This window comes from Marmota flaviventris, chromosome X, assembly GCF_047511675.1.
Source record: "Marmota flaviventris isolate mMarFla1 chromosome X, mMarFla1.hap1, whole genome shotgun sequence".
Taxonomy (NCBI): domain Eukaryota; kingdom Metazoa; phylum Chordata; class Mammalia; order Rodentia; family Sciuridae; genus Marmota; species Marmota flaviventris.
This window is the reverse complement of record NC_092518.1, coordinates 66,840,953-66,867,191: the sequence shown is the minus strand read 5'-3', so window position 1 is coordinate 66,867,191 and position 26,239 is coordinate 66,840,953. Positions and strand designations below refer to the sequence as shown.

At 34.1% G+C, this 26,239-nt stretch overlaps 1 protein-coding gene across 1 annotated transcript in view; it reads right to left on the bottom strand.

The window, feature by feature from the left end:
* Positions 1-682: 682 nt before the first annotated feature.
* Positions 683-26,239, bottom strand: part of LOC114091157 (sodium/hydrogen exchanger 2-like) — a 90,370-nt gene continuing 64,813 nt past the window's right edge. Inside the window, exons 10-11 of the mRNA XM_027933543.2 lie at positions 12,939-13,073; positions 683-787 (exon numbers count right to left, since the gene is read on the bottom strand). Coding sequence (XP_027789344.2) covers positions 683-787; positions 12,939-13,073 — 240 coding nt within the window. The remainder of the gene's footprint in view (positions 788-12,938; positions 13,074-26,239) is intronic.

The following is a 26,239-nucleotide window of genomic DNA, read 5'->3' as shown; positions in this document are numbered from 1 at the left end:
GCTCCAGGTTCCTACTAAGCTAGGCCACCACCATTTCACTCCAGTCACCATCATTATTATCTACCTGGACCTCCTTAGCCATGATGAAATGTTCTCCCACATTTACAAGATCCAGGAGATCGTGGATGGGCTGTGCCTGGAGGTGGAGGGCAAGATGTTCATTGGACAGAGGGTAACATTGATGACTCGCTCATTGTTGGAAATGATGCACTGAAGGACTCGAGAGCCAAGGTACCAAAAGCACAGTAATCCCTGGTGTTGGTATTGTCATAACCATCACTTGCCAGAAACTAGCTTCATAAATAATCATACAAGAAGTACATCAAAAATTACATGAAATCAATCAAAGGCAAATTTGAAGAATAGAGAAAAGAGTAAAACCTTTTATGACAGGGCCTGCAGAACAAATCAAGCCCATCCTTGCTAATTTCAAAAACTATCAGTTCTTTATTGGTGAAAACATGAATCCAGATGGTCTGGTCACTTTCCTGAACTACCTTGAGGATGATGTGACCCCACATGTGATTTTCTTTAAAGATGGTTTAGAAGTTGGAAAATGCTAACAAATTAGGCAGTTACTTTGGATCTATCATCTGTCATCATAACTAGTTGTTGCTTGTCATTTACATAACACCAGGACTTAAGACAAATGGAACTGATGTCATCTTCAGCACATTTATTTTTAACTGTGCTTTATTTGGAGTGGAGGCATTGGTTTTTGTTGTTGTTGTTGTTGTTGTTTAAGAATAATGTCATGCGGGTGGTCTAAAAATAAAGTACATTTAAACTAAAAAAAAAAAAAAGATGTTAGGAAAACTGGATGCTCATATGTATAAGAATGCAACTACATCCTTTTTTCTCACCCTGCACAAAACTCAACTCAAATTGCATCAACACATAGAAGTTAAACCAGAAACTTTTTGCAACTGTTACAAAAACGCATAGGGTCAACACTCTTACATTTGTTGCAGGCACTGACTTCTTTAATAAGACTTAAGAAATAAAATAATAAGAATAAGAAGTAAGCATAATAAAGCTCAAGAAATAATATTAAGAATCAATGAATGGGATAACATCAAATTTAAAAAGTTGTACAGAGCAAAGTAAAGAAGAGCATGATGAGAGTACTTACAGAATGGAAGAAAACCTTTGCCAGCTAGTCCTCAAAAAAAAAGGATTCATATGCAGAATATATAAAGAGCAAAAATCTTAATTTGTAATAATAATAATAATAATAATAATAATAATAAATGGGGAAATGATCTAAGTAGATATTTCTAAAAGGAAGAAATACCAATGGCCAACAAATACATAAAATAAAATGTTCCACATCTTTAGTAATCATGGAAATGCAAGAAAAACTACACTGAGATTTCCTCTCACTCTAGGTAAAATAGCAATTATTAAGAATACAATTTATAATAGTTGTTGGTGAGTATGTGGGGAAAACATATAGTTACATAATATTAATAAAAACTGCAAATTAGCAAAACCACTGTGGAAAGCATTATGGTGCTTCCTCAAAAAACTAGGAATGGAGCTGGGTGTACTCACGTACACCAGTAATACCATTGCCTCTGGAAGCTGAACCAGGTGGATCAAGATTTCATATCCATCCTCAGCAAAAGTGAGGCACTAAGCAACTCAGTGAGACCTTGTCTCTAAATAAAATACAAAGTAAGGCTGGGGATGTGGCTCTGTGGTTGATTGTCCTTGACTCCAAACCCTGGTACCCACCCTCAAAAAAAAAAAAAAAAAACCAACTAGAAATGGAAACACAATAGGGCCCAGGTATCCTACTCTTTGGTATTAATCTAAAAGAATTAAAAACAGCAAACTATAGTGATACATGCATACCAATATTTATAGCAACACAAATCACACAAGCCAAGATATAGGTACAGCATATAGGTACCCAACAACAAACAAATGGATACTGTAAACATGGTACATATAAACAATGGAGTTTTAATAAACCACAAAGAGTAAAATTCTGACATTTGCCAGTAAATGGGTGGAACTGTATAACATCAAGCTAAATGAAATAAGCCAGACTCAGAAAGTCAAAGATCAAATGTTTTCTCTTGCATCTGGAAACTAGAGAGAGGAAATAGGGGAAAATTAAAATTAAAGAATGTCTCACAAGAATAAAAAGAAGACCAATAGAGTAGAGGATGGGGATTGAAGGAGAAGGAGGTCGAGAGAGCATGAGAAAGTACTGGAGGAAAAAATCTAACAAATTTTGCTATGTGAATGTATGAATACAACACAATGAATCATATGTATATTTAATTATATATATGCACACATATGTGTATATGTGTGTGTAAATAAACAACCTTTATTTACATGTACAAATATGGCATAATGAATTCCACAATTATGAATAATTTATTGCTTCAAATGAAAATGAAAAAAACAGTATCAGAAAAATAGATAACTGATTAAGTAAATGGGAATTTGAACTATATAGATATTTCTCAAAAGAATAAATACAAATGTTCAATATATTAAAAAATGTTGAATATCTCTAGCAACTAGAAAGATGCAAGTCGAAACTACATTAAGATTTCATCTCAATCCAGTCAGAAGAGTAATTATCAAGAATAAAATAACAGGGCTGGGGTTGTCGCTCAGTGGTACAGCGCTCCCCTAGCATGTGTGAGGTCCTGGGTTCGAACCTCAGCACCACATAAAGATAAATAAATGAAGGTATTTAAAAAAAAGAATACAAACAATAATACTTGTGTGGATGTAAGAAAAATGTACACATATACATTAGTGGGATTTCAAATTTGAAAAACCACATTTGAAATTAGTATGGAGATTCCTCAAAAGACTAGAAATGGAAACAGCACATGACCCAGTTATTCCATTCCTTATTATTTATTCAAAGAATGGAAATCAGCATACTATAGTGATACATGCATAACAATGTATATAGCACTGAAATTCACACTAACCACCTTATGGAAAGCCTAGATGCCTGTCAACAGATGACTGTATAAAGAAAATGTGGTATACATACACGATAAAATTTTACTCAGCCATAAAGAAAACAACTATGTCACTTGCTGGTAAATTGATAGAACTGGATACTAAGAGAAATAAACCAGACACAGAAAGTCAAGGGTCAAGTGTTTTCTCTCAAATGTGGAAGCTAAAGAGAAAAATAATGAATAATAAAGAATCTTATAAAGTTAGAAGAACACAGAGAAAAGTTAAGGGATTGTGATGGAGGGAGGAGGGTTTGGCATCGAGAAGTAATGGAGAATAAAATCCACCAAAATATGTTATGGACATGTACAAACATACCACAATGAAACCACTTTTATACATATTTATTATGCATTAATTAAAATAACAATAGAAAGTAGGACAGTAGAATAGAGAAATGTGTTCAGGGGGCAGGAGGAGGAGAGGTTAAGTGGAGGTGCTGGGGAATGAGACTGATCTAATTGACATTATGTGCCGGTATAAATATAGCATAATCAATTCCATTTTCATGCATCATTCTAATGCATCAATGAAAAAAAACACACCCTGGCAAGCTACCTTTGTCTAGTGAATCTAATGGGTCTGAGGAAAAAAAGACTATGAAGAGGTACAAATTAAGTCAAGTACAAAGGTATTGTAACTACATCTATGTTAACATTTCTCTTAGGCTAGCCTATTCTACAAACAGTAAATTTGGGCACAGAAGAAAAATGATGTGAATGTGGGTGGCAAGGCTGGAAGTATAGAAAATTATATAGCAAAATATTATTCTTTCTTTTCAAAAGTTAAAGATCCAATAATAATATGAACAAACAATAGAGAGACAAACAATCTTGCTCTTCAACTTCATACCACAAGATTCACATGACAATCAAAATTCTTTTACTTTTTTGCAGGATTGAGGATTGATTCCAGGGCTTCACAGATACTAGGCAAGTGCTCATCCACTGACCTATACCTCAGCCTACCATCATATAATTTTTATATTGTAAATTAAGAAACAATGTTTCTGACATTTCTAGGTCTGTCATTTAACAACATATTTCTTTTAGGGATTTGGATTTAAGACTCATAACTACCAACCCAACTCATAGTAAATTGATAAATAAAACTATCTAATATCTCACGGAAGTGAGTAAAGTATGGCTCAAAGATTCCATAAGGTGAATGAAGTTTCAGAAATAGATTACTAAAAATTAATAAAAGTTTAATTTTCAGAGCAATGCTATATGTACAGTAATAATAATAGCAAAATGCATTGAGTGCTAATTATGTATCAGAAATTAATTGTGTTACATATATTATCATATGTAATCATAAAACAATTATTGCAAGAAAAAATATTATTCCTATTTTTCAGATAAACTAGATTAAAATTAAGAAAGACATTATTCAAAATCACAAATATAAAACCTGAGAGAACTTGGACTTAAACTCAGTCTAAACCTAGATTATATATGCTTAACTACAATGCTGTACTGGCACTTATTTAAATCTTCATTAACAATTTAATGATGCAACAAGTGCACAAGGAGAGCACTGATTTATTTCTTGCTTATATATGTCCTATATTGACTGGTTTGTTTTTATCTCCTTAAAATAATCAATATGAATATTTTAGTCTATAATAGAATATTGTTCCATAAACACAAAAACTATCTATCAAACCTGTCCTGAACCTTTAATCTCACTTCTAGGCTCTGTTATCTTGTTCTGATTTGGACTTCAGGCTGCAGTTTGCCCTTAACTTTATGTTCAAACTCAACTGAGCTAGCACCTGAGCACCATCTTTATTAATAGTTTTACAAGAGTAGTTTCCTTGGGATATTGAGTACTCCAGAATTAGATACATACTTAATATTCCCAAATATGTAAGCTTGACTTTGGCTCAAGACAGCTGCCTAATTTGCTGATTTATAAGTTGGTTCAAAATATGCATAATTCTTCATAACTTCCATGCCCAGACCCATCATCTAACAATTGTTTTATACAGTTACATAATGCATTCAGTACTGTTCACAGCCCAACTTGAAACTATATTCTATTGAAGTTTGGTGTTCAACATTTACACTGGCTAATGAATGTCTGAGGTTATCAGTATGAGCAAGTCACCAACTGTGGTAGTTGTATCTATAATACAGGCTATGTTATTAGATATGCTAACTTAGCAACACCATTATTACTGCTCTAAAATGGCTTAATCCAAATAAAATGGTAATGATGTAAGAATATCCCCCTAGACCATAACATTCAGATTTATAGCTAAAAGGAAGTTTGTCTTTGTCCCCAGAGTGGCAGTTACTCTACACAAATCTGTATCATAATATATTGTAATATATCAGGTAATGTAAAAAACCAAGCCCTGTTCAACATGCCTGAGAACCAATGATTCAATGTCATGATGGTATAGAGTATGACCTGCTAAATCACTTCTCACTCATATAAATGTTTTTCATCATAGATTTATTGAGCATCTATATTGAATATTATTTGAATCCTGAGTCTTTGGATAATGACCTCACTTCCTTAGCCCCAGTTTTTTCATCTGTGAAATGGGCATAATAATAGTTATGTCAAACTGAATTGTAAGGGTTACATAATATAAAATGCTCAGAATATTGACTGAAAAATAAATGTCACTTATCACAATATCATCATCGTTACTATGTGTTAGGCAGTATTGTCAGGTGCTGGAGATAGAGTAGTAAAAAAAGACAATCATAATAACCTATCTTATGGAATTTAATATGTAGCCCACATGGACTGTACATTAAGGCCAATGAAATAATGCCTGACATTTCTCCTGGTTTCCATCCTCTACTGGGTTGAGACTAATATCTTGACTTTTACTTAAGAAACCTAAATCTTGAACTTCACCTCCAGGTTTTGCCATTGACATTTCTTGAGAACCTTTCAGGCTCCTGCTCAACCTATCTTCCTCTCTTATGTGCATCCAAAATCAATATGGTATCTGGGCATGGTGGTACATACCTTTAATCCCAGCATATCCGGAGGTTGAGGCAGGAGGATTGCAGGTTGAAAGTCAATCTCAACAATTTATCAAGGCACTAAGCAGTTCAGCAAGACCCTTCCTCTAAATAAAATATTAGGGGCCTGCAGAAGATGTCAGCACAGAAAGATCACTTCCCTGGATGCTCCATGGTGTGCAACCAAGAAAAGCAGACAAGCAGCTTCTCAGCAAGGTGGGTAAATGGAACAAAATTCAAGGGGACTTTGCTGGAATTTAGCATGGACACTCAAAACAGATCAGGAACTCAGGAGATCACACATAATAGGGAAGGAATTCCCTGTGGCAACAGCCAGAGGCACAAGCCAGAACAATCCCTCTGCAAAAGCAATAAAGTGATAAGGGGATCAAAGGAACCCATATTTGGGGGAGTACTGAGGCATGTCTGGGTATGGAGAGTTTAGTGATTAAAGACACTGCCTGGACCACTGCACAATATCCTTGTACAGGAAAGAAACTACATCTCTCCCACTGGCATTCAGAGGACAAAGGAAGGAACCATTTTGCAGCCTCAGCACAGCCCTCAAGCCAACTCAGGGAGCCAATTTCTGGCAGATCTAAGTCTGCCATGGAAAACAAGCCTTGCAAACCAATTCCGCATGACAAAGAGCAGGCCAACGTGTCAAGGAGTAAAGCAAGAATGGAGAGAGGTTTACACAGAGGACATCTGGTCCTGGAAACCCATCACACTTCCCCTTCCCCCTCCAAACCAGCTGCTTGCAGGACCAGCTGAGAGAGAAGCACCTGACTTGAAATTCAAAAGGTCAGGGACAGGAGAGATTGCATTTGGAGACTAAACCTGTGACCCAGGATCATGGGTTCTGCAGGCAACATAGAGAAATAAGAATTGGCTATTGTACCACAGGAGTGGAATCCAAAGGAGATCCCTGGGGTATGTAGCCTTCTAGCATGGATGTGCAATTGGTCAGTCCTAGAGGTTTGCTGATTTAAGATCTCCAGACCAACTGGCATTCAATGAAGAGTGTGAAGAATAACTAAGCCTAAACTTCACCTCCAGGAGTTCCACATCCAGGATTAACCCTCTCACCCTAGCAACCCCACCCAGAGGGTGGAGCAAACATCATACTCCATGTTGCAGAGGAAAAGGGAAGCTAAAATCTTTAACCTCCAACAAAAGAAATTTCCCTAACTTTTCATTGAGTTTTTTGTTTTTACTTTTATTCCCCCTCACATTTCTACCATTATTGAAAGCAATTATTTTTTCATGAATCAGCTTATTGAGGACAAAGATGTCTGATTAGTATATTTCAGTTTTGTTTGTGCTCTTTTATTTTTATTTTTTTCCTTTTCTTTTTTCTATTTTTAATTTTTTAAAATTTTTACTTTATATATAATTTTGTCTCACATGGTTACCTTGATTCTCTCTCTTTTCTCCTGCTAAGAACCAACCTCTATTGCTCCCTTTTCCACTCTTTCTTTATTTTTTTATTCCTATCTTCTCTTTTCTTTATTTATAATCATCGCATCCTTCACAACTTCTGTTCTCTCCTTGTCTTACATTCTAAATTGTAAACCCACTAGCAAACTTACTGTGTTTATGATAGGCAATAACTGTACATATCACTTCTGTTTATTGTGACAAAAATAGCAGGAGCTACTTGATTTAAGGCTGTATATTATTTGAATTGACTGCTGTTATTATTTGACTCCGCCTTTACAGAGAGGTAATAGAAACCATCAGGGACACAATACGTCCACACGATAGAAACTGTGTTGCCTCAGAAAGAAAGTAAAGAAGACCTTATTAGATGGAAAGAACTACCTTGTTCTTGGATAGGCAGAATTAATAAATTAATATTGTCAAAATGACAATACTACCAAAAGCACTATACAAACATAATGCAATTCAAATCAAAACCCCATTGAAATTCCTCATAGAAATAGAAAAAGCAGTCATGAAATTCATCTAGAAAAATAGGAGACTCAGAATAGCTGAAGCAATCCTTAGCAAGAAGAGTGAAACTGGTGGCATTACTATACCAGACCTTAAACTATACTACAGAGCAATAGAAATAAAAGCATGGTATTGGCACCAAAATAGAGTTTTAGACCAATGGTACAGAATAGAGGACACAGAGACTAACTCACATAATTACAGTTAGCTTATATTGGACAAAGGTGCCAAGAACATATATTGGAGAAAGGATAGCCTTTTCAACAAATGGTGCTGAGAAAACTGGAAATCCATATGCAACAAAATGAAACTAAACCCCTATCTATCACCATGCACAAAACTCAACTCAAAGAGGATCAAGAACCTAGGAATTAAACCAGAGACACTGCATCTAATAGAAGAAAAATTAGGCCCAAATAAATATCCATCATGTTGGATTAGGCCCCAACTTCCTAAATAAGACTCCTATAGCACATGAATTAATATTAAGAATAAATAAATGGGATGGATTCAAACTAAAAATCTTCTTCCCAGCCAAAAAAAAAAAAAATCAGTGAGGTGAATCAAGAACCTACTAATTGGTAATAAAAGTTTTACCACATGCACGTCAGATACAGCACTAATCTCTAGGATGTATAAAAAACTTAAAAATCTTAACACCAAAAATAACAAATATTCCAATCAATAAATGGGCCAAGGAACTCAGCACACACTTCTAGAATGAGATATACAATCAATCAACAAATATATGAAAAAAGTGTTCATCATTTCTAGCAATTAAAGAAATGCAAATGAAAACTTCTCTAAGAATTCATCTCACTCCAGGCAGTATGGTAGCTATTGAGAATACTAACAATAAGTGTTGGCGAGGATGTGGGGAAAAAGGCACTCTCATACATTGCTGATGGGACTGCAAATTGATGCAGCCAATAAGGAAAGCAGTATGGAGAATCCTTTGGAAAACAGGGAATGGAACCACCATTTGACCCAGCTATTCCACTCCTTGATCTATACCCAAAAGACTTAAAAACAGCATACTACAGGGACACAACCACATCAATGTTTATAGCAGCACAATTCACAATAGCTAAACTGTGGAACCAACCTAGATATCCTTCAATAGTTGAATGGATAAAGAAAATGTGGTATATATACACAATGGAATATTATTCAGTATTAAAAGAGAATAAAATCATGGCATTTGAGGGCAAATGGATGGAGCTGAAGAATATAATGCTAAGTGAAATTAGCTAGTCCCAAAAAACCAAATGCAGAATGATTTTTTCTGATTTAAGGATGCTGATTCATAATATGCTGTGGAGGAGTTAAATAAACAATAGATAGGGCAAAATGGAAAAGAGTAGGGAGGGAAAGGCAGGTGCCAAAGCAGTAGTAATACAGTGGAATGTGATGGTCATCATTACCCTAGGTACATATGACAACACTAATGATGTGACTCTACTTTGTGTACAAACAGAGATATGAAAAATTGTGCTCTATATGTGTAATATGAATAGTAATGCATTCTGTTGTCATATATAACAAATTAAAATTATTTAAAAATGTAAATTAAAAGAATAAAATGGGAAAAAGCAAAAAAAATATTTTCATACAGTTCTGGCAAATCACATACAAAAACATACTAAAAAGATCATGCACCAAGATCAAGTGTAGTTCATCCCAGGGATGCAAGGTGGGTTCAACATATGAAAACCAACAAACATTATTCATCACATCTAGACAAATGTCATATGATTATGATCTCAATGGATGCATAAAAATCATTTCACAAAATTCAGCACCCACTCAGTTCAAAACACTAGTAAAACTAGGCATAGTACAGCCATACCTCAACATTGTAAAAACTATATATGCTAAACCCAAGGCCAATATAATTCTTAAATGGAGAAAAATTGAAAGCATTCCCTCTAAAAACGGGAACAAGATAAGGATGCATTGTTTCACAACTTCTATTCAACATTGTCCTTGAAACTTTAGCCAAAGAAATTAAAAGGGTACACATAAGAAGAGAAAAACTCAAACTATTTCTATTTGCCAATGACCCAATTCCATAAGTCCCAAAGAACTCTATCATAAAAATTCTTGAGCTCATAAATGAATTCAGCAAAATACCAGGATATCAAATTATCATACAAAAATCAATTGTGTTCCTATACATCAATGATGAATCAACTGAAAGAGAAATTAGGGAAAATACCCCATCGACAATAGTTTCAAAAAAATACTTATTTGGATATCAATCTAACAAAGTAGGTGAGAGATCTCTAACATGAAAACTACAGAACACTAAATAAAGAAATTGAATTGATTTGGCTATTCTAGGATGCTTATTTTTTTCCAAATGAATTTCATGATTGCATTTTCTATTTCTATAAGGAATGGCATTGGGATTTTAATTGGAATCACATTGGATCTGTATGGTGCTTTGGGTAGTATGGCCATTTTGACAATATTAATTTTGCCTATCCAAGAGCTTGGGAGAATTTTTCATTTTATAATGTCTTCTTCAATTTATTTCTTTAGTGTTCTGTAGTTTTCATTGTAGAGGTTTTCACCTCTTTTTAAAAATGGATTCTTAAGTATTTTATTGTGGTTTCCAGTTATTGTGAATGGGGTAGTTTTCCTAATTTATCTTTCAGAGGATTCATCACTGTTTAGAAATGCATTTGATTTATGGGTATTTACTTTATATCCTGCTACTTTGGTGAATTCATTTATCAATTCTAGATTTTTTCTGGTGGACTTTTTTGAATGCTCTAAATATAGAAGTATGTTGTCAGCAAATAATGATAGTTTGAGTTCTTCCTTTCATATTCATATCCCTTTAATTTCTTTCATCTGTCTAATTGCTCTTGCTAGAGTTATAAGGAGTATGTTGAATAGAAGTGGTGAGAGAGGGCATCTCTGTCTTGTTCCAGTTTTTAGAGGGAATGCTTCCAATTTTTCTCCATTTATAATGATGTTGGCCTTAAGTAAAAAGAGTGAAGCAGGAAGCATCACAATACCAAACCTAAATCTACACTACAAAGCTATAGTAACAAAAAAGGCATGTTATTGGCACCAAAATAGACATGTAGACCAATGGTATAGAATAGCAGTCAAAGAGACAAACCTACATAAAAACAGTTATCTCTTAATAAACAAAGGAGCCAAAACATACATTGGAGAAAAGACAGCCTCTTCCTGAAATGGTACTGGAAGAACTGGAAATTCATATACAGCAAAATGAAACTAAACCCCAATCTCTCACCCCTCAGAAAACTTAACTCAAAGTGGACCAAGGACCTAGAAATTAAACTGGAGACCCTTCTCCAAATAAAGCAAAAAGTAGGCCCAAATCTTCATCATGTCGGAATAGGAATTGTCTTCTTTAACAAGACTCCCAAAGTGCAAGTAGTAAAATCAAGAATTAACAAATGGGATGGAATCAAACTAAAAAGCTTCTTCACAGCAAAGGAAACAATCAAGAACATTAATACAGAACCTACAGAATGGGAGAAAATCTTTGCCACCTGCGCCTAAGATACAGCATTAATCTCCAGGATATATAAACAACTCAAAAAATTAACACCAAAAAAATAAATAAATAAATAAACCACTCAATAACTGGGCAAAGGAAATGAACAGGCACTTCAGAGAAGAAGACATACAATCTGCCAACAAATACATGAAAAAATGTTCAACGTCTATAGCAGTTAGAGAAATGAAAATTAACACTACACTGAGATTTCATCTCACTCTGTCAGAATGGCAATTATCAAGAATTCAAGTAACAATAAATGCTGGGAAGGATGTGCAGAAAAACATATACTCATACATTGATGGTGGGTCTGCAAATTGTGGCAACCACTCTAGAAAGCAGTATGGAGATTCCTTAAAAACTTAAAATGGAACCACCATTTGGCCCACTCCTTGGTCTATATCCAAAGGACTTAAAATCAGCATATTACAGTGATGTGGCCTTATTAATGTTTATAACAGTTCAATTCACAATAGCTAAGTTGTGGAATAAACCTTAGTGCCCTGCAATAGATGAATGGATAAGGAAAATATGGTATATATACACAATGGAATATTACTTGGCCATTAAAAAAGAAATTATGGAATTTGCCAGTAAATGTACAGAACTAGAGACTATCATGCTAAGAGAAATAAGCCAATCTCCAAGGTCTTATGTCTTCTCTGATATGTGGACGCTAAATCACAATAAGGGGGCTAAGGAAGACTAGAAGTACTTTGGATTAGACAAAGAGGAATGAAGGGAAGGGAAGGAGAAAAGGAATAGGAATGATAGAATGAATCAAACATTACTTTTATGTACATATATGAATACACAATCAGTGTAATTCCACATCATATACAATCGGAAAAAATGGGAAGTTATACTATATATATATATATATATATATATATATATATATATATAGAGAGAGAGAGAGAGAGAGAGAGAGAGAGAGAATATGTCAAAATACATTCTATTGTAATGTATAACTAATAAGAATAAATTAAAAAAACAAAATATTAAAAAGGGCAGGGAATGTGGCTCAATGGTAAAACAGCCCTGAGTTCAATCTCTCATGCCAAAAAAAATAAACAATAAATAAATAGATAGATAAATATGGTAGGTAACAGGTAGTGTTTTTAGATGAGGAAATTGAAAATCTCACACAATTATAACTATTAATGGGTTATTTACTTGGTACGAAGAGCCTAAGGTCCTGCTATCTGGTAATATTTATTTCATTGCTGAAACTGAGGTCTTCCAGAGCTATGTCAATACAAATTTGTGACTATGATACTTCAGTCTTTCCACTGTGCATGTAAACACTGCCTACTAGCTGTTTTTTTTTAACTAAAATTAATATTATTTTTCTCTCACCAGAATTATAGTTGTAGAACAGAGGAATGAAACTGTCCAATAAGAGAGAGCTACAACAGAAGAACTACAAAAAGATACAATTTTAAATAAAAATATACCTCTTTTTGAGATTTATCAGAGTCACGTCGAGAAAGACTCAGTTGCAAGCTCTTGTGTCGCTGTATGAGAATTTCCTTTACTTGTTCTGCTGCTCCCATTTCTCCTGGAAGGGTGTACCTGTTATATGCTGGAGCCTGGTCAAAATTCATAACAGAGATTTCAGAATTAAAGTGCCAACAATATGAAAAAATTAAACAATTAATTTCTACTTATACATAAATGAAATTGACATCAACGTCTAATGTATGAGATCTATTCGAGTTCTTAAAAGATAAAAGAAGTTATTGATTTCTTTTATTTTTTTATATATTTCTACTGCGCTAAGACATAAGGCATATTTCTCCAGCTAAAATCACTAAAATATCTCTGGTTTAAAAAGTTCATAAATATGTAACTGACAAAATCCCTCCATATTAAATATACTCATTTTATCATTACATCGTACATTTAGAGATTTTGTGTGGTATTTTTGAAACTCTGTATACAAGAAAATTTTGATGAATGGATTAGATTAAGGTTAAAAATTAATGATTATTTTATTATCTTTTCATAAAGAAAAAAATCAAAATGTGAACAACAGACTAATTAAAAATATTACTTCTAGATGGAAAGAAGAAATAGGGTGGAAGGAAAAAGAGATGAGAGCTACAAGTTTCTAAATTATCTGATATTTTACTTCAACTGCAAAACCAAATCACTATTTTATATAATAAAAGAAAATATAAAGGAAAAAAAAGACTTGAAAACAAACTGAGTTTAAGCAAAGATGAATTAACAGAGATTAATCACATCTAACCTCTCCTCTGAAACAACTAAAACATGGAAAAATATAGGAAACAATGGTTTGTAATACAATTAATAAAGAAATTAGGAAAGTGAAAATAGAAAATTGGAAACAGAGGAGGTAAGCCCTACAATTACTCCATCTTTTTGCCTTGGGAATTTTCCCATGCTCTGATGAAGGAAATGAAAGCCCAGCACTAAAATGGGTTATTTTACAATGATGATTAGGTCCATTCATTAAGAAAACATAAGAATATTTAATATGTTTTATGTGTAAAAAAAAAAGCTTTAAAATATGTAAAGCAAACCCTGAGAGAACCATAAGTAATAATAAACAAATCTAAATAAATTCAGATTTTATAATGCTCTCCCTCCTCCTCCTCTTCCTCCTCCTCCTCCTCCTCCTCCTCCTCCTCCTCCTCCTCCTTATTTCTCTCTCTCTCTCTCTCTCTCTCTCTCAACATCTGATGCACTGGATAACCAGAAAATCAACAATTGAGAAAATCTGAATTCCACTATTAGTTACTTTGACCTAATTGACATATGTAGGTCACTGCATCCAACAAAAACATAATACACTTTCCTTAATGAAGTACATAGAACATTTACCAAGATACATCATATTTTAAGCCATTAATAAAATTTCAATAAATTAAAAGTATCCAAGTAATAATATGTATTCTCAGGTGGCAGTGGAATTAAATTCCAAATTAACAACATAAAAATTATATAACCAAATATTTAGAAATTGAATAGAACACACTAATAAATAAGTAATTTGGGAAATATATGATAAGGGAAAATATAAATTACTTTGAAACAAATTAAATTTAAAACAATATATATATATATATATATATATATATATATATATATATATATATATATGGCCATTAAACCATATTTACAGAGAAATTTCTTGCATTAAGCACCTTTAACAGAATAGAAAAAATATCTAAAATGAACCAGTATACATTCTATCATATGAAACTAGGAATCAAGTGACCAACTGAAAATCAAAATACCAAAAAGGGAAAATAAAGACCAGTGTGGAAATTAATTAAATTGAAAATAGAAAAATCAGAGAAAATCAATAAAACCAAAAACTTGCTCTGTGGGGTCATTAAAATTAATAAATCTTTATTCAAGTTTATCAAGGATAAGAGAATACATGACATCACTATAAATTATATAGAAATTATATATTATGTATATTATATATATTATATAATTATATAGTAACTAATAATAAGGGAACAGTGTGAACAACTTTGTGCTGAAAAAAAGAACAACTTACATAAAGCTGACAGGAAGTTCTAGCCAGTGTAATAAAGACAAAAAAAAAAGTTTGAAATGCTTGCAGAAGATGATAAAAAAATGTGTTAAAATTTTCTCAGTTGTTTGAAGAAGAAATCATCATCTATATAGAATATTTTATGTAATTAAAAATATTCTTTTTAAATAAATAAGTGATCTTAGCAAGATTATAAAATACAATATCAATATTTTTAAAAGTTTTTTTCTATAACTTAGGAAAAAGTAATATGAGGAGATGGGGTTGTGGCTCAGTGATAGAGGGTTCGCCTAGCATTTTTGAGGCACTGGATTCAATTCTCAGTACTATATAAAGTAAAATAAAAGAAAAATAAAGGTATTGTGTCCATCTACAACTAAAAAAATTAAAAATGTTTTTAAAAAGTAATATAAAAATTAAAATTATATCATTTACAAAAGCATCAATATATGTAAAAATTGTACACTGAAAAAATCATTACCAAAATAAAGAAGACATAAAAATAGACAGATATAATATATACCATATTCATGATTTAAGACTCTATTGTTGAGATATCAGTTCTCTCCAAATGATCTGTAGATTTAATGCAATAAAAATGGAAATTCCAACAGATTGAGTGATGTCAGATAATATGCAACAAAGGCAGTTAAATGACATGCACCTCTACAAAGACAGAAAAATCAAGAAAAACTATCCAATTTTACTTTGCAAGAATTCTGGAAATTAGTCGAAGGCTCATTGCCACCAAGCAAACTGTTAATTAGAAAAGGGCAACTTAAAAATGATAACAAATCTTTGTGACATTTTTACTTGACCTTGTTCCATTCATCTTCACATCTCTGTACTGATCTTAGAGATCAACTGACAATTTCATGGGGAACTCAGTCTTATTCCATTTGGTGTTGTTATAAAATGCTAGAGACAGAGTTCTTCATATAAAAAGAAGGTTTATTTAATTCACAGTTCTTGAAGCCCAAGAACTTGGTGCCAGTTTCCTGACTGTGTCAAAACACAGCAGAAAATCATAAAGGGAATTATCCACACTCAGAAAAGCTTAAGTGTTTGGGGTTCTTCTAAGATTATAAAAACATAATCTTCGAAGAACTAATCCATTTCAGAAGACCAGCATTAATTCCATTTTAGGACAGTACCCTCACAATCTAATTATTTTCCACTAGGCTCTGCCTCTCAAAAATTTCACCACTTCTCAACAATAGCACATTGGGGACCAAACTTCAAACAAATGAACCTTTGGGGAACATATTCAAACCACATCCAAATAATATTAGAACCTACATCCTATTTCCAGAGGAAGCAGAAAAGACCTTAATCTCTAAAAATTATGTTTGCATATTCTAGCCTGTTTGGGGTTGTGTTAAGTACTGACAAAATGCAGTTGCTTTTGAATTGCCTAAATGAGAATTATACAGAGTGTAAAAGTGACTCTTCAGAGGTGATTCTCGAAATTATTGCAAGGTGAAAGAAAAAAAAAACTGTGTCAAAAAATATGGTAGAGGGGCTGGGGTTGTGGCTCATTTGTAGAGCGCTTGCCTAGCATGTGTGAGGCCATGGGTTCAATTCTCAGCACAGCATATAAATAAATAAAATAAAGGTTCATCGAAAACTAATATATATGGTAGAGGCAAAAATTGAACGTATACATCAAAAATGTAGGAGGGAGAAAAAACTGAGGAGATAGTGTTTGAAAGATTGAGCCATTCAAATAGCATATATTAGAGTATATAGAAAGCCACAGGCATTCACAGGGAAAGATGTATATTCAGAAAAAAACTTCTAAGAAAACACTAAGTGCTTACCTTTAGCTGATGTGTATACTTAGCGCCACAAGAAAGTGAAGGCTAAGGCATATTTATAAACAACCTGAATAAACGTGGGGACAAGTGCATATAGTACTGCATACATGCTATAAGTTAAGGATGCCTGAGTGTCAAACCACTCCCCTCGTGCTAGGCCTGTGAGCAGCAAACCGCTTACCCCATAGGTACAGCCCAGGGTGTAAGACTACTTGTTGCAGTAACAGCACTTGCTCCATGGCCCATTCCTTGATTGGTTGCTGGAAGGACAGTTGGCAAGAAATTGTATTGGTGGCTTTCTATAATCTGTTTAGCTACTGCCTGAGTATATATAAATTAGTAACTACGACCTGCTCCCAACTTGATCTCCAGAGTTCTTGATTAGTGACTCCGCAGCCACATTGTCCTCTACTCTGTTCCATGGACCTCCTCATTGGATGAGAGAGGGCCCACACAACTTAGCAGCAACATTTATATAGTGTTCCAACACAAGACCAATCCATAAACTGTGGCATTTTTCCCTCGTTTAAATTTTTTTCCTTCCTTTTTTCCCATTTATGGCATTCAGTGAAATCTCTGCCTATACACTAGCTAAGCACAGGCTAAATAAACAGAGACTTTAGAAACTACACAAGACAAAGATACCACTTTCAGAGTTAATAAAAAGAAGGAGGAGGAGGAGGCAATGGCAGCTATAACCCATAGGGGGGAAAAAAAAAACAACAGTAAAGTTCTGGAGAAGGAGAGGGAAGAATCTTATTTCTAGAATTACTGCATTATAATATTTGAAATGCCAGTTTAAAAAAAGTTATGCAAATAAACAAAGAAGTGTAGGCCAATCACAAAATAAATTATCAGAAACTATTAGAGTGGAAGCATGTATGTTGGACTTAATAGGAGAAGATTTTACATCAACTGTTTCATATATAGTGAAAGAGATAAAGGAAACTATGGACAAAGGAATGTTTGAAAATGGCAGAATTATTTAAAACTAGATAGTATTTTCAGAGTTTGAAATTATAAAAAACAATAAAATAGAAATTCTGGACCTGAAAAAAAAGCTAAAATGGAAAAAAAATATTAAAAATGAAGGTTTTATTTTATACTAGGTTTGAGCAGGAAGAAAAATAAACAAAAGACTTTAAAAGAAGTCAATTGAAATTTTCAAACCCAAGGGGATAAATAAAAAGAGAATGAGGAATTATAGTAGATTTTAAGTCCTTTGGGTATAAACCATGGAGTGGGATCGCAGAGTCAAATGGTGGTTCCATTCCCAATTTTCTGAGGAATCTCCATACTGTTTCCCATAGTGGGGTTATTCGTTGTTTTTTTGTTTTGTTTTGTTTTTGTTTTTGTTTTTGGTGTTAAGTTTTTTGAGTTCTTTATATATCCTAGAGATTCATGATTTATTGGAGGTACATGTGGTAAAGATTTTCTCCCAAACTGTAGGCTCTCTCCTCACATTATTGTTTCCTTTGCTAAGAAGAAGCTTTTTAATTTGAATCCATCCCATTTATTGACTCTTGATTTACTTCTTGTGATTTAGGAGTCTTGTTAAGGAAGTCAGATACTAGGCTGACGTGATGAAAATTTGTGCCTATTTTTTCTTCTATTAGGATCAGGGTCTCTATTGTAGTGCCTAAGTCTTTGATCCACTTTGAGTTGATTTTTGTGCAGGGTGAGAGATAGAGGTTTAATTTCATTTTGCTACATATAAATTTCCAGTTTTGCCAGGACCACTTGTTGAATAGGCTCTTTTCTCCAGTGAATGTTTTGGGCACCCTTGTCTAGTATGAGATAACCATATTTATGTGGGTTCATCTCTGTGTCCTCTATTCTGTATAATTAGTCTACAAGTCTATTTTGGTGCCAATACTATACCATTTTTGTTACTATAGCTCTGTAGTAGAGTTTAAGGTCTGGTATTTTTATGCCTCCTGCTTCACTTTTCTTGCTAAGGATTGCTTTAGATATTCTGAGTATCTTATTTTTCCAAATAAATTTCATAATTGTATTTTTTGTTTCTATGAAGAATATCATTGGGATTTTAATAGGAATTGCATTAAATCTGTATAGCACTTTTGGTACTTGTCCAATATGATTCTGCAACATGTATACTCAGAAAAATGAGAAATTATATCCCATGTATGTATATCAAAGTGCATAAATGCATTCTACTTGTCATGTTAACTAATTAAAACAAATAAAAAACTTTAAAAAAAGAATTATAGAAGAGCCTAAAATACCTGTTGGACAATATCAAACACACCAACATACATGTAATGTGAGTCTTAGAAAGGAGAAAAAGAAGAGAAGGAAAAAATATTTGAAGAAATAGTAGATAAAACATATTTGATATAATGAATAAATTTACATATCCATGAAACTGAAAAGGAGAAATTCAAAGACATTCACACTGAAATAGATTATAATCACATTGACAGAGACAGAAATGAAGTGTGAAAATTAAAAGCCACAAGAGAGGTGTGACTCATCATGTCCAAGTAATCCTCAACTATTCATAGTACATAAGTTTTAAAATCAGCCTAGATATCTATCAGCAGAAAAATGGATAAAGAAAATGTGGTATATATACAAAATGACATATTATTCAGCCATACAAAAGAATGAAATCATGTTATTTGCAGAAAAATGAATGGAACAAGAGCTTTCATGATAGGAAAACTAAGGAAGCTTCAGAAAGACAAGTATCATGTGTTTTCTTTCATATATGGAATCCAAAAACAAAAAAAATTAAAAGACATGAAAATAGAAAGGGACTCTTAGTAAAGTTGAAAGGTATGGGGGTTAAAAGAGGGTATTAGGAAATCTGAATATGATTTAAGTACATTATATGAAAGTATGAAATTGTCACACTGAAACCTGTTATTTTATAAAATCAATATATTCTAATAATTATAATTAAATTGTTCAATTGTCAGTTGATTTCTCATCAGAAAACATGGAGGCTAGACTCAATGCTGTGACATTTTTAAATTGCTGAAATAAAATCATCAAGCAATAATTCTACATTCTTGTTTATACTTTGGGCTGGGGTTGGGTTGTCGCTTAGTAGTACAGCACTTGCCTAGCACCTGTGAGGAACTGGATTCAATCCTAAGAACCACATAAACAAACGAAAGAAAGAAAGAAAGAAAGAAAAGGTATAAAAAACTGAAGAAGAACTTAAGAAATTCCCAGATAAGCAAAAAACTGAGGGACTACCCTGATAATACTCCTGCTCCTTAAGAAAAGCTGAAGGTAACACTTAAGATTGAAATATAAAAATATTAGGCAGGAATTTGAAGCCATAGAAAAAATAAAGAATTCCAGTGAAGGTGAACTACATAGGCAAATACAAAAGCTAATATTCTTACACATTTTTGTTTTATTTTTATTTTTATGTGGTGCTGAGGATAAAACCCAGTGGCTCACACATGCTAGGCAAGCACTCTGCCAGTGAGCTACAGCCCCAGCTCTATTCTTACACTTTTGATTTGCAACACCTCTTTGTTTCCTATATGACTTTAAAGAAAAATGCATAAGACAATCAGTATGAATTAATGTTAATATGTATCATATATTGTATTCAACTATTATTGAATATGTAATGTGTGGCCATAAAAAAAAGAGTTGAGCTATATAGGAACAAAGATTTTCTATGATATTTTAGCTAACTTAATTTTAGTTCAAACTAGAATGTTAAAAATGTAGATGCTAGTGGTAAACCTTATTAAATAACCAAGAAAATATATTTTAATGTGTTTAAAGGAATAAGGGAATAAAATTGGTACCCTACAAAAGAAGCATAAAAGAAGGTGGTAGGGGAGAAAATGAAATAGGAAAAGGTATATAAAGACATATAAAAAAACAAATAGCACAATGGCCCTTTTTGAAAAAACTTTAATGTAAATGGATTAAGTACTGCAATAAAAAGTCATATAACCCAAATATATGCTCTCTAGTAGTGAATCACTTTGGATCCAAAACAAAGATGGTTTGAAAGCCAGTCACAGTGGCACATGCCTGTAATCCTAGTGGCTAAGGATGCTGAGGCAAGAGGATCATGAGTTCAAAGCCAGCCTCAGCAACTTAGGGAGACCCTAAGCAACTGAGTGAGACCCTGTCTCTAAATAAAATACAAAATAGGGATGGGGATGTGGCTCAGGAGTAGAGTGCCTTGGAGTCCAATTCCCAGTCCAAAAAAAAAAAAAGATGGCTTGAAAGTAAAAGAATGGAAAGAGATAATTCCATTGAAATAGTCACTAAAATATAGCTGGAATAGCTATACGAATATGAAAACAAGATGGCATGCAAATGAAAACATATTGCCATTGTTAAAAATATCAAATAATATAGAAGATAAAAAATTATAAAGTTTTATGCACCAAACCAGGAAATCCCAAAATATATGAGACAAATTTTTACAGAACTGAAACGTGAAATAACAATAATCTTGCAGTAATAGTTGAATACATTTGCACCCTGTTTTAACAATGAATATAATATCTGGACTAAATGTCGATAATGAAATACAGGACTTGAGCATGGCTATGAACCAGTTAGACCTAATAGCCATATATATAATATTCTCTACAATTCCTATTTTTTGCATAAGGAATTTTTTCCAAAATAGACTATATGTTACAAACTAAACATTAAAATAAATTTTAACAGATTGAAATTACACAAAATATCTTCCCTGACCATCATACAATGATATTAACAATAAAATAAAGAAAACTGTAAAATTCACAAAAATATGAAAACTAAACAACTCACTTTAAAAAAACTGGGTCCAAATAAAAGCCCAAAAATAAATTAGAACTTAATATGAGACAAAGGACAAAAAGACAAAATAAGCAAATTTATGGTATGCAGTGAAGAGTGCTCACAGAAAGAATTTGAATTGTAAGTGCCTACATTTAAAAACAAAAATGATCTCTAATCAACAACTTTAAACTATAATTAATTAGTAAAATAAGAGTGAACTAAACAGAACTACAAAAAGAATAAAAACAATATAAATTAACATGGAGACAAATGAATTAGAAAATAGAAAAAATAGATCTAAATTTTTTAATGGGTAAACCTGAAAATTATTTAGCTAGAATGAATTATTAAAATATAGAAGATATAATGAACTAACTTTAGAAATAAAAATGTGGAAAATACTAGTATCAATCTTTCTACAGGGGCTAGGGATATAGCTCAGTTGGTAGAACACTTACCTTGCATGCATAAGGCCCTGGGTTTAATTCCCAGCACCACCAAGAAACAGCTGTGGATAATTTTACCAAATTGGACAATCTAATTGAACAATCTGAATAAAATAACAAAGTTCCTCAAAAATAAATAGTGAAGGTTCAAGAAGATGGCAAAAGGGAGCTAGGCAGTGATTTCAATCTCCTCAAACCATAGAAAGGAGGCAGTGAAGGAAAAGCATAATCGAGAATTTGCTGACAAGATAAATGCTCTAAGACTCAATATTATAAAGTCTGAGACCTGGAGACACTTAAAGATTGGTTACAAGAGTAGAAAATAAGTGCAGACTTCTCTAACTCTGAACCCATCCCAGGACAGAGGAAAGGTGGGAGATCAACAGAGAAAGAGGGAGCAGGTAAACACTTAAGCTCACTCACTTAAAAACATTTGGAAAGGCATTAAAGCATGATATGAACAGCAGTGTCCCTGAAGCAGATGGGTTTAATACCAAATTGTGAATAGGAATCTGAGCCAGGGTATGCAGCCATTTTGTGGAGTCCTCAGCTTACTAGTCATCCCTTAAATCAACCTGGCATCTTCCCTCTTTCAGACAGCTGCGAATTATACCAGAATGAAGACCCCTCCAATAGAATCTCTCAAGAATCCAACTCAAGAAAAGTGCTAGCTACCAGTTGAAAATCAAAAATCTTTGAAATTCCCTTCCTCTCACTGCAAAAAAGTGGAGTGGGGTGGAGCAGAACTTTGAAGGGGAATGAACCTATCCCAGCATTCCACTCAGCCTCTATGAAACACAGGCAGTGGCAGAATGCTGTGTGCTGCCTCTGCAGGACCCTGGCAGAGACATAGTTTCAAGGCAGCTTTGGCCTCAAGTAGATCTGTCAGGTCTGCACTGACTCTAACCACTGATATTTGGGGGAAGCACTGAGGGAAATTGTCAAAGTCCTAAGAAGCCTAGAGGGACTGTCCCCTTCAATCACTCCCACAGTCTGAGTGGGACCCATACTGGAGGGAAACTACCTGAATATGCAGTGACAGAGTTCCAGTTTCTGGATGGTGAAAGGAGCCAGCAGAAGGCAGCTAGAAGTTATCTGAGTACCCCAGGAAGATTAAAGTGAAGGTTTCCAGATTGCTGCCATAGCAAAAGGGAGGTAGTTAAGGTGGAAAGTTGCCTAGTTCAAGGCAATAGAGAGCTTTTGCTCCCAGGTTGACCCCTCGAGCTTAACCTGTGATCACAACTGATAAGTGAAACATCATTTTTGGACACTGTCTGAACCCTGCATCAGTCATAGTCAACAGAGGGAATCAATGCCCACTGATCACAATTTGGGGGAGTAGAAAATAGAACCCAGGTGAACCACTTGAATTCCTTTACTACAGCAGCCCAAAGAGCAACATTGACTAGGGGTAGTATTTCTGCACTACAGAAAACCTGCAGAAAATCCAAAATCACCGGACTTGTACTTATAGACAACCCCCAGACTCTACACCACCACAATAAGAATCATGTAGAGGGAAGCAGTTACATAGTGAAGCACAGGAACACCCAGAGCCTACATTCTGAATTCCTACACACAATAGAAACAATCAAGACAAAACACTGAGTGCTCCAAACAGCCACAGGGCCCTGAGCTGATAAACTAGAACAGGCTGGTGGGAGGTGCTTAGCAACTAGGTGTCTCTTGTGCCCCAGCAACTCTGGAGGATCCACAGCCAAAGAATAATGGACATATGCTAAATTTCCCAAACTCTAATGAAATTCAAGCAAAGATTTGACAAGAATTTTCTTCACCTTGGCATGGTTTACTATAAATAACTCTAATATCAACTTTTTGTCAGGTCGGTGGTGGTGACTTAGAACAAAGCAGCCTGTGCAGGAAAGAAACATTAATCCGGAGCCAATGGAAACACCTGTCAATCAGCGGGATCTCCTGACTAACACCTGTCAATCGGCAGGACCCCCTGGCTAATCCTGGAGTTCAGCCAGCTCCCTGGAACCAACTCCAGTTAGACAAGGGACTCTAAAAACACCTTTTCCTGTCCCCAGCCCTTCCCTTCATGCCTAAGCCCCATAAAATCCCAGTCCGGTTGAGCTCCCACGCGGTTTCTCCTCAGACCCTTCTCTTGTCCACTCTGTTGGTCTGATCCACTTCTGCCCAGGAGTGATGTCTCAAATAAAACCTTGTTCAGCGACTTTTTAAAATCTGCCTCCTTTGGTGGCTGCCCGCCTTGCATGATCTTACACTTTTATATATCATTCTTTAACCTTTTTTGAAAGTTCCTATCCTAATACCCAACGTTGTAACTTCAACCCATTTGAATGTATTTCTTATCATGGTTTAAGGCATTAATTGGAATCATTCTGTCTTTGTTTTCCTAGCTCTAGTTTATACTTGTCCTTTTACTCCACTATTCCCGGCTATTCATTATCTTCTGCTATCTCAAATACCTACCATCCACCTTTTTCTCCTTTCTACATCGGTGTGTATTATTCTTTTCTTTCTTGACCAGTCTTTCTTCTCCCCCTTTGAACCCCCATTTAACATTATAGCAATTTTGATAAATTCAATAACTAATTTTTCAACCTATTCCAGAACTTTTCTACAAGTTTATACCTGGATTTGAGGAGCTGTGGAGAACAATATGAACTAGTTTTTGTTTTTCATTTTTCATAAATTTGAATAGTAAAAAGCTTGATTCTGAAATGATTATAATAAATAGGATTCAGTGGCATCTATCAATTATGCACAGATACTGGGGTCAGCAGAGGACACATATTTAGTTAAATTATCAATATCTGGAAATTAGACCAACCCAGGGCTCTTAAAAGAAAGAAAGCTCACGAAGTAGTCCAATAATTTACTCTACATGTGGTTGAATCACAAAATAATTATGCTGAGTGAAAGAAACCAGGCATATACAATGTGATTTTACTTACATAAAATTCTAGGATATGCAAAAAAATGTATAGTGAGAGAAGGCAGAACATCTAATTTCCATTCATGAGTGTGGGTGAGGCAGAGAAGGAAGGATTCCAAAGGGGAACAAGGTAATATTTAGGATTAGTGGATGTTCATTATTCTAGTTAAGGAGCAGATAGATAAGGGTGGTGGGAATACAAGGTTCTTTAAGAGAACAATTCTATAAAATGGACTCATTATGCTGACCCCTATATGCTTTGTTTGTTCTAAGAAACAATTTACCCAAAACCCTGCCTGGCTTAAGTAAACAGGATATGTCACATTGCTCAGCAAACTACCTGTTAACTGCAAGAGAAATACAGGCCCATGATAAAGTTGATGGGAGGAAGCCAGGAGATTTTTGTGACCAGATCCTAAAAATCTGGGAGATAAGGATAGTTCCTCCTAACCATAAAAATCGGTAAGAATTATGGTTAAGAATCCAATTAGAACCAGTTGGCAAGTCCCAAGGTGACCTAGAGTTACCATAACAGTGGGTATTTGAAAGTCTGATGTCACCCTGCTGTCCACCAAAAGTCAAGAGGTGTACACTAGGCCAGGAGTCTAACACTGAACTAAATCAACAACCCTACTCCATGTATGCATAATATGTCAAAAATATACTCTACTATCATGTAGATCTAAAAAGAACAAATACAAAAATCATTTTAAAAAATCAAGATGTGGACTTGGACAAGACTCTCCAGAAACTTCTCTGGGATCCTAATAAAACTCAAATACACATAGGTGAATACACAACCAATGAAAATTCTGTATCATGTAAAACCAGAAAAAGAAGTTTTACTCCATCTATGTATGTCAAAATATATTCTACTATCATATATAACTCAAAAGAACAAATAATTTTTAATGGAATGCAAGAGGGGCACTTTGTCCCTTTCCTTGCTGAGAGGATCCAATTCTCTCCCTTGAGAGTATCTCCTTCTTTTCCTCTCCCTTTAATAAACTCATGCCTGTTACTCTAAGCAACATGTCTGAAATCTTTCTGGACTTGATCACAGGAATCAGGGTATGAAGAGGTTGTCTTTGGGGTACCTCAGCTTCTTGCAAGGCCCCAGCTCCATAACATCCTGAGTGGGTATTTGAAACATATGTATCTATATGTAAAGCCTTATAAAATGGTATACTTTAATATGTGCAGTTTATTGTTTGTCATTTGTGCTTCAATAAAACTTTAAAAAAATAACCAAAAGAAATAACCA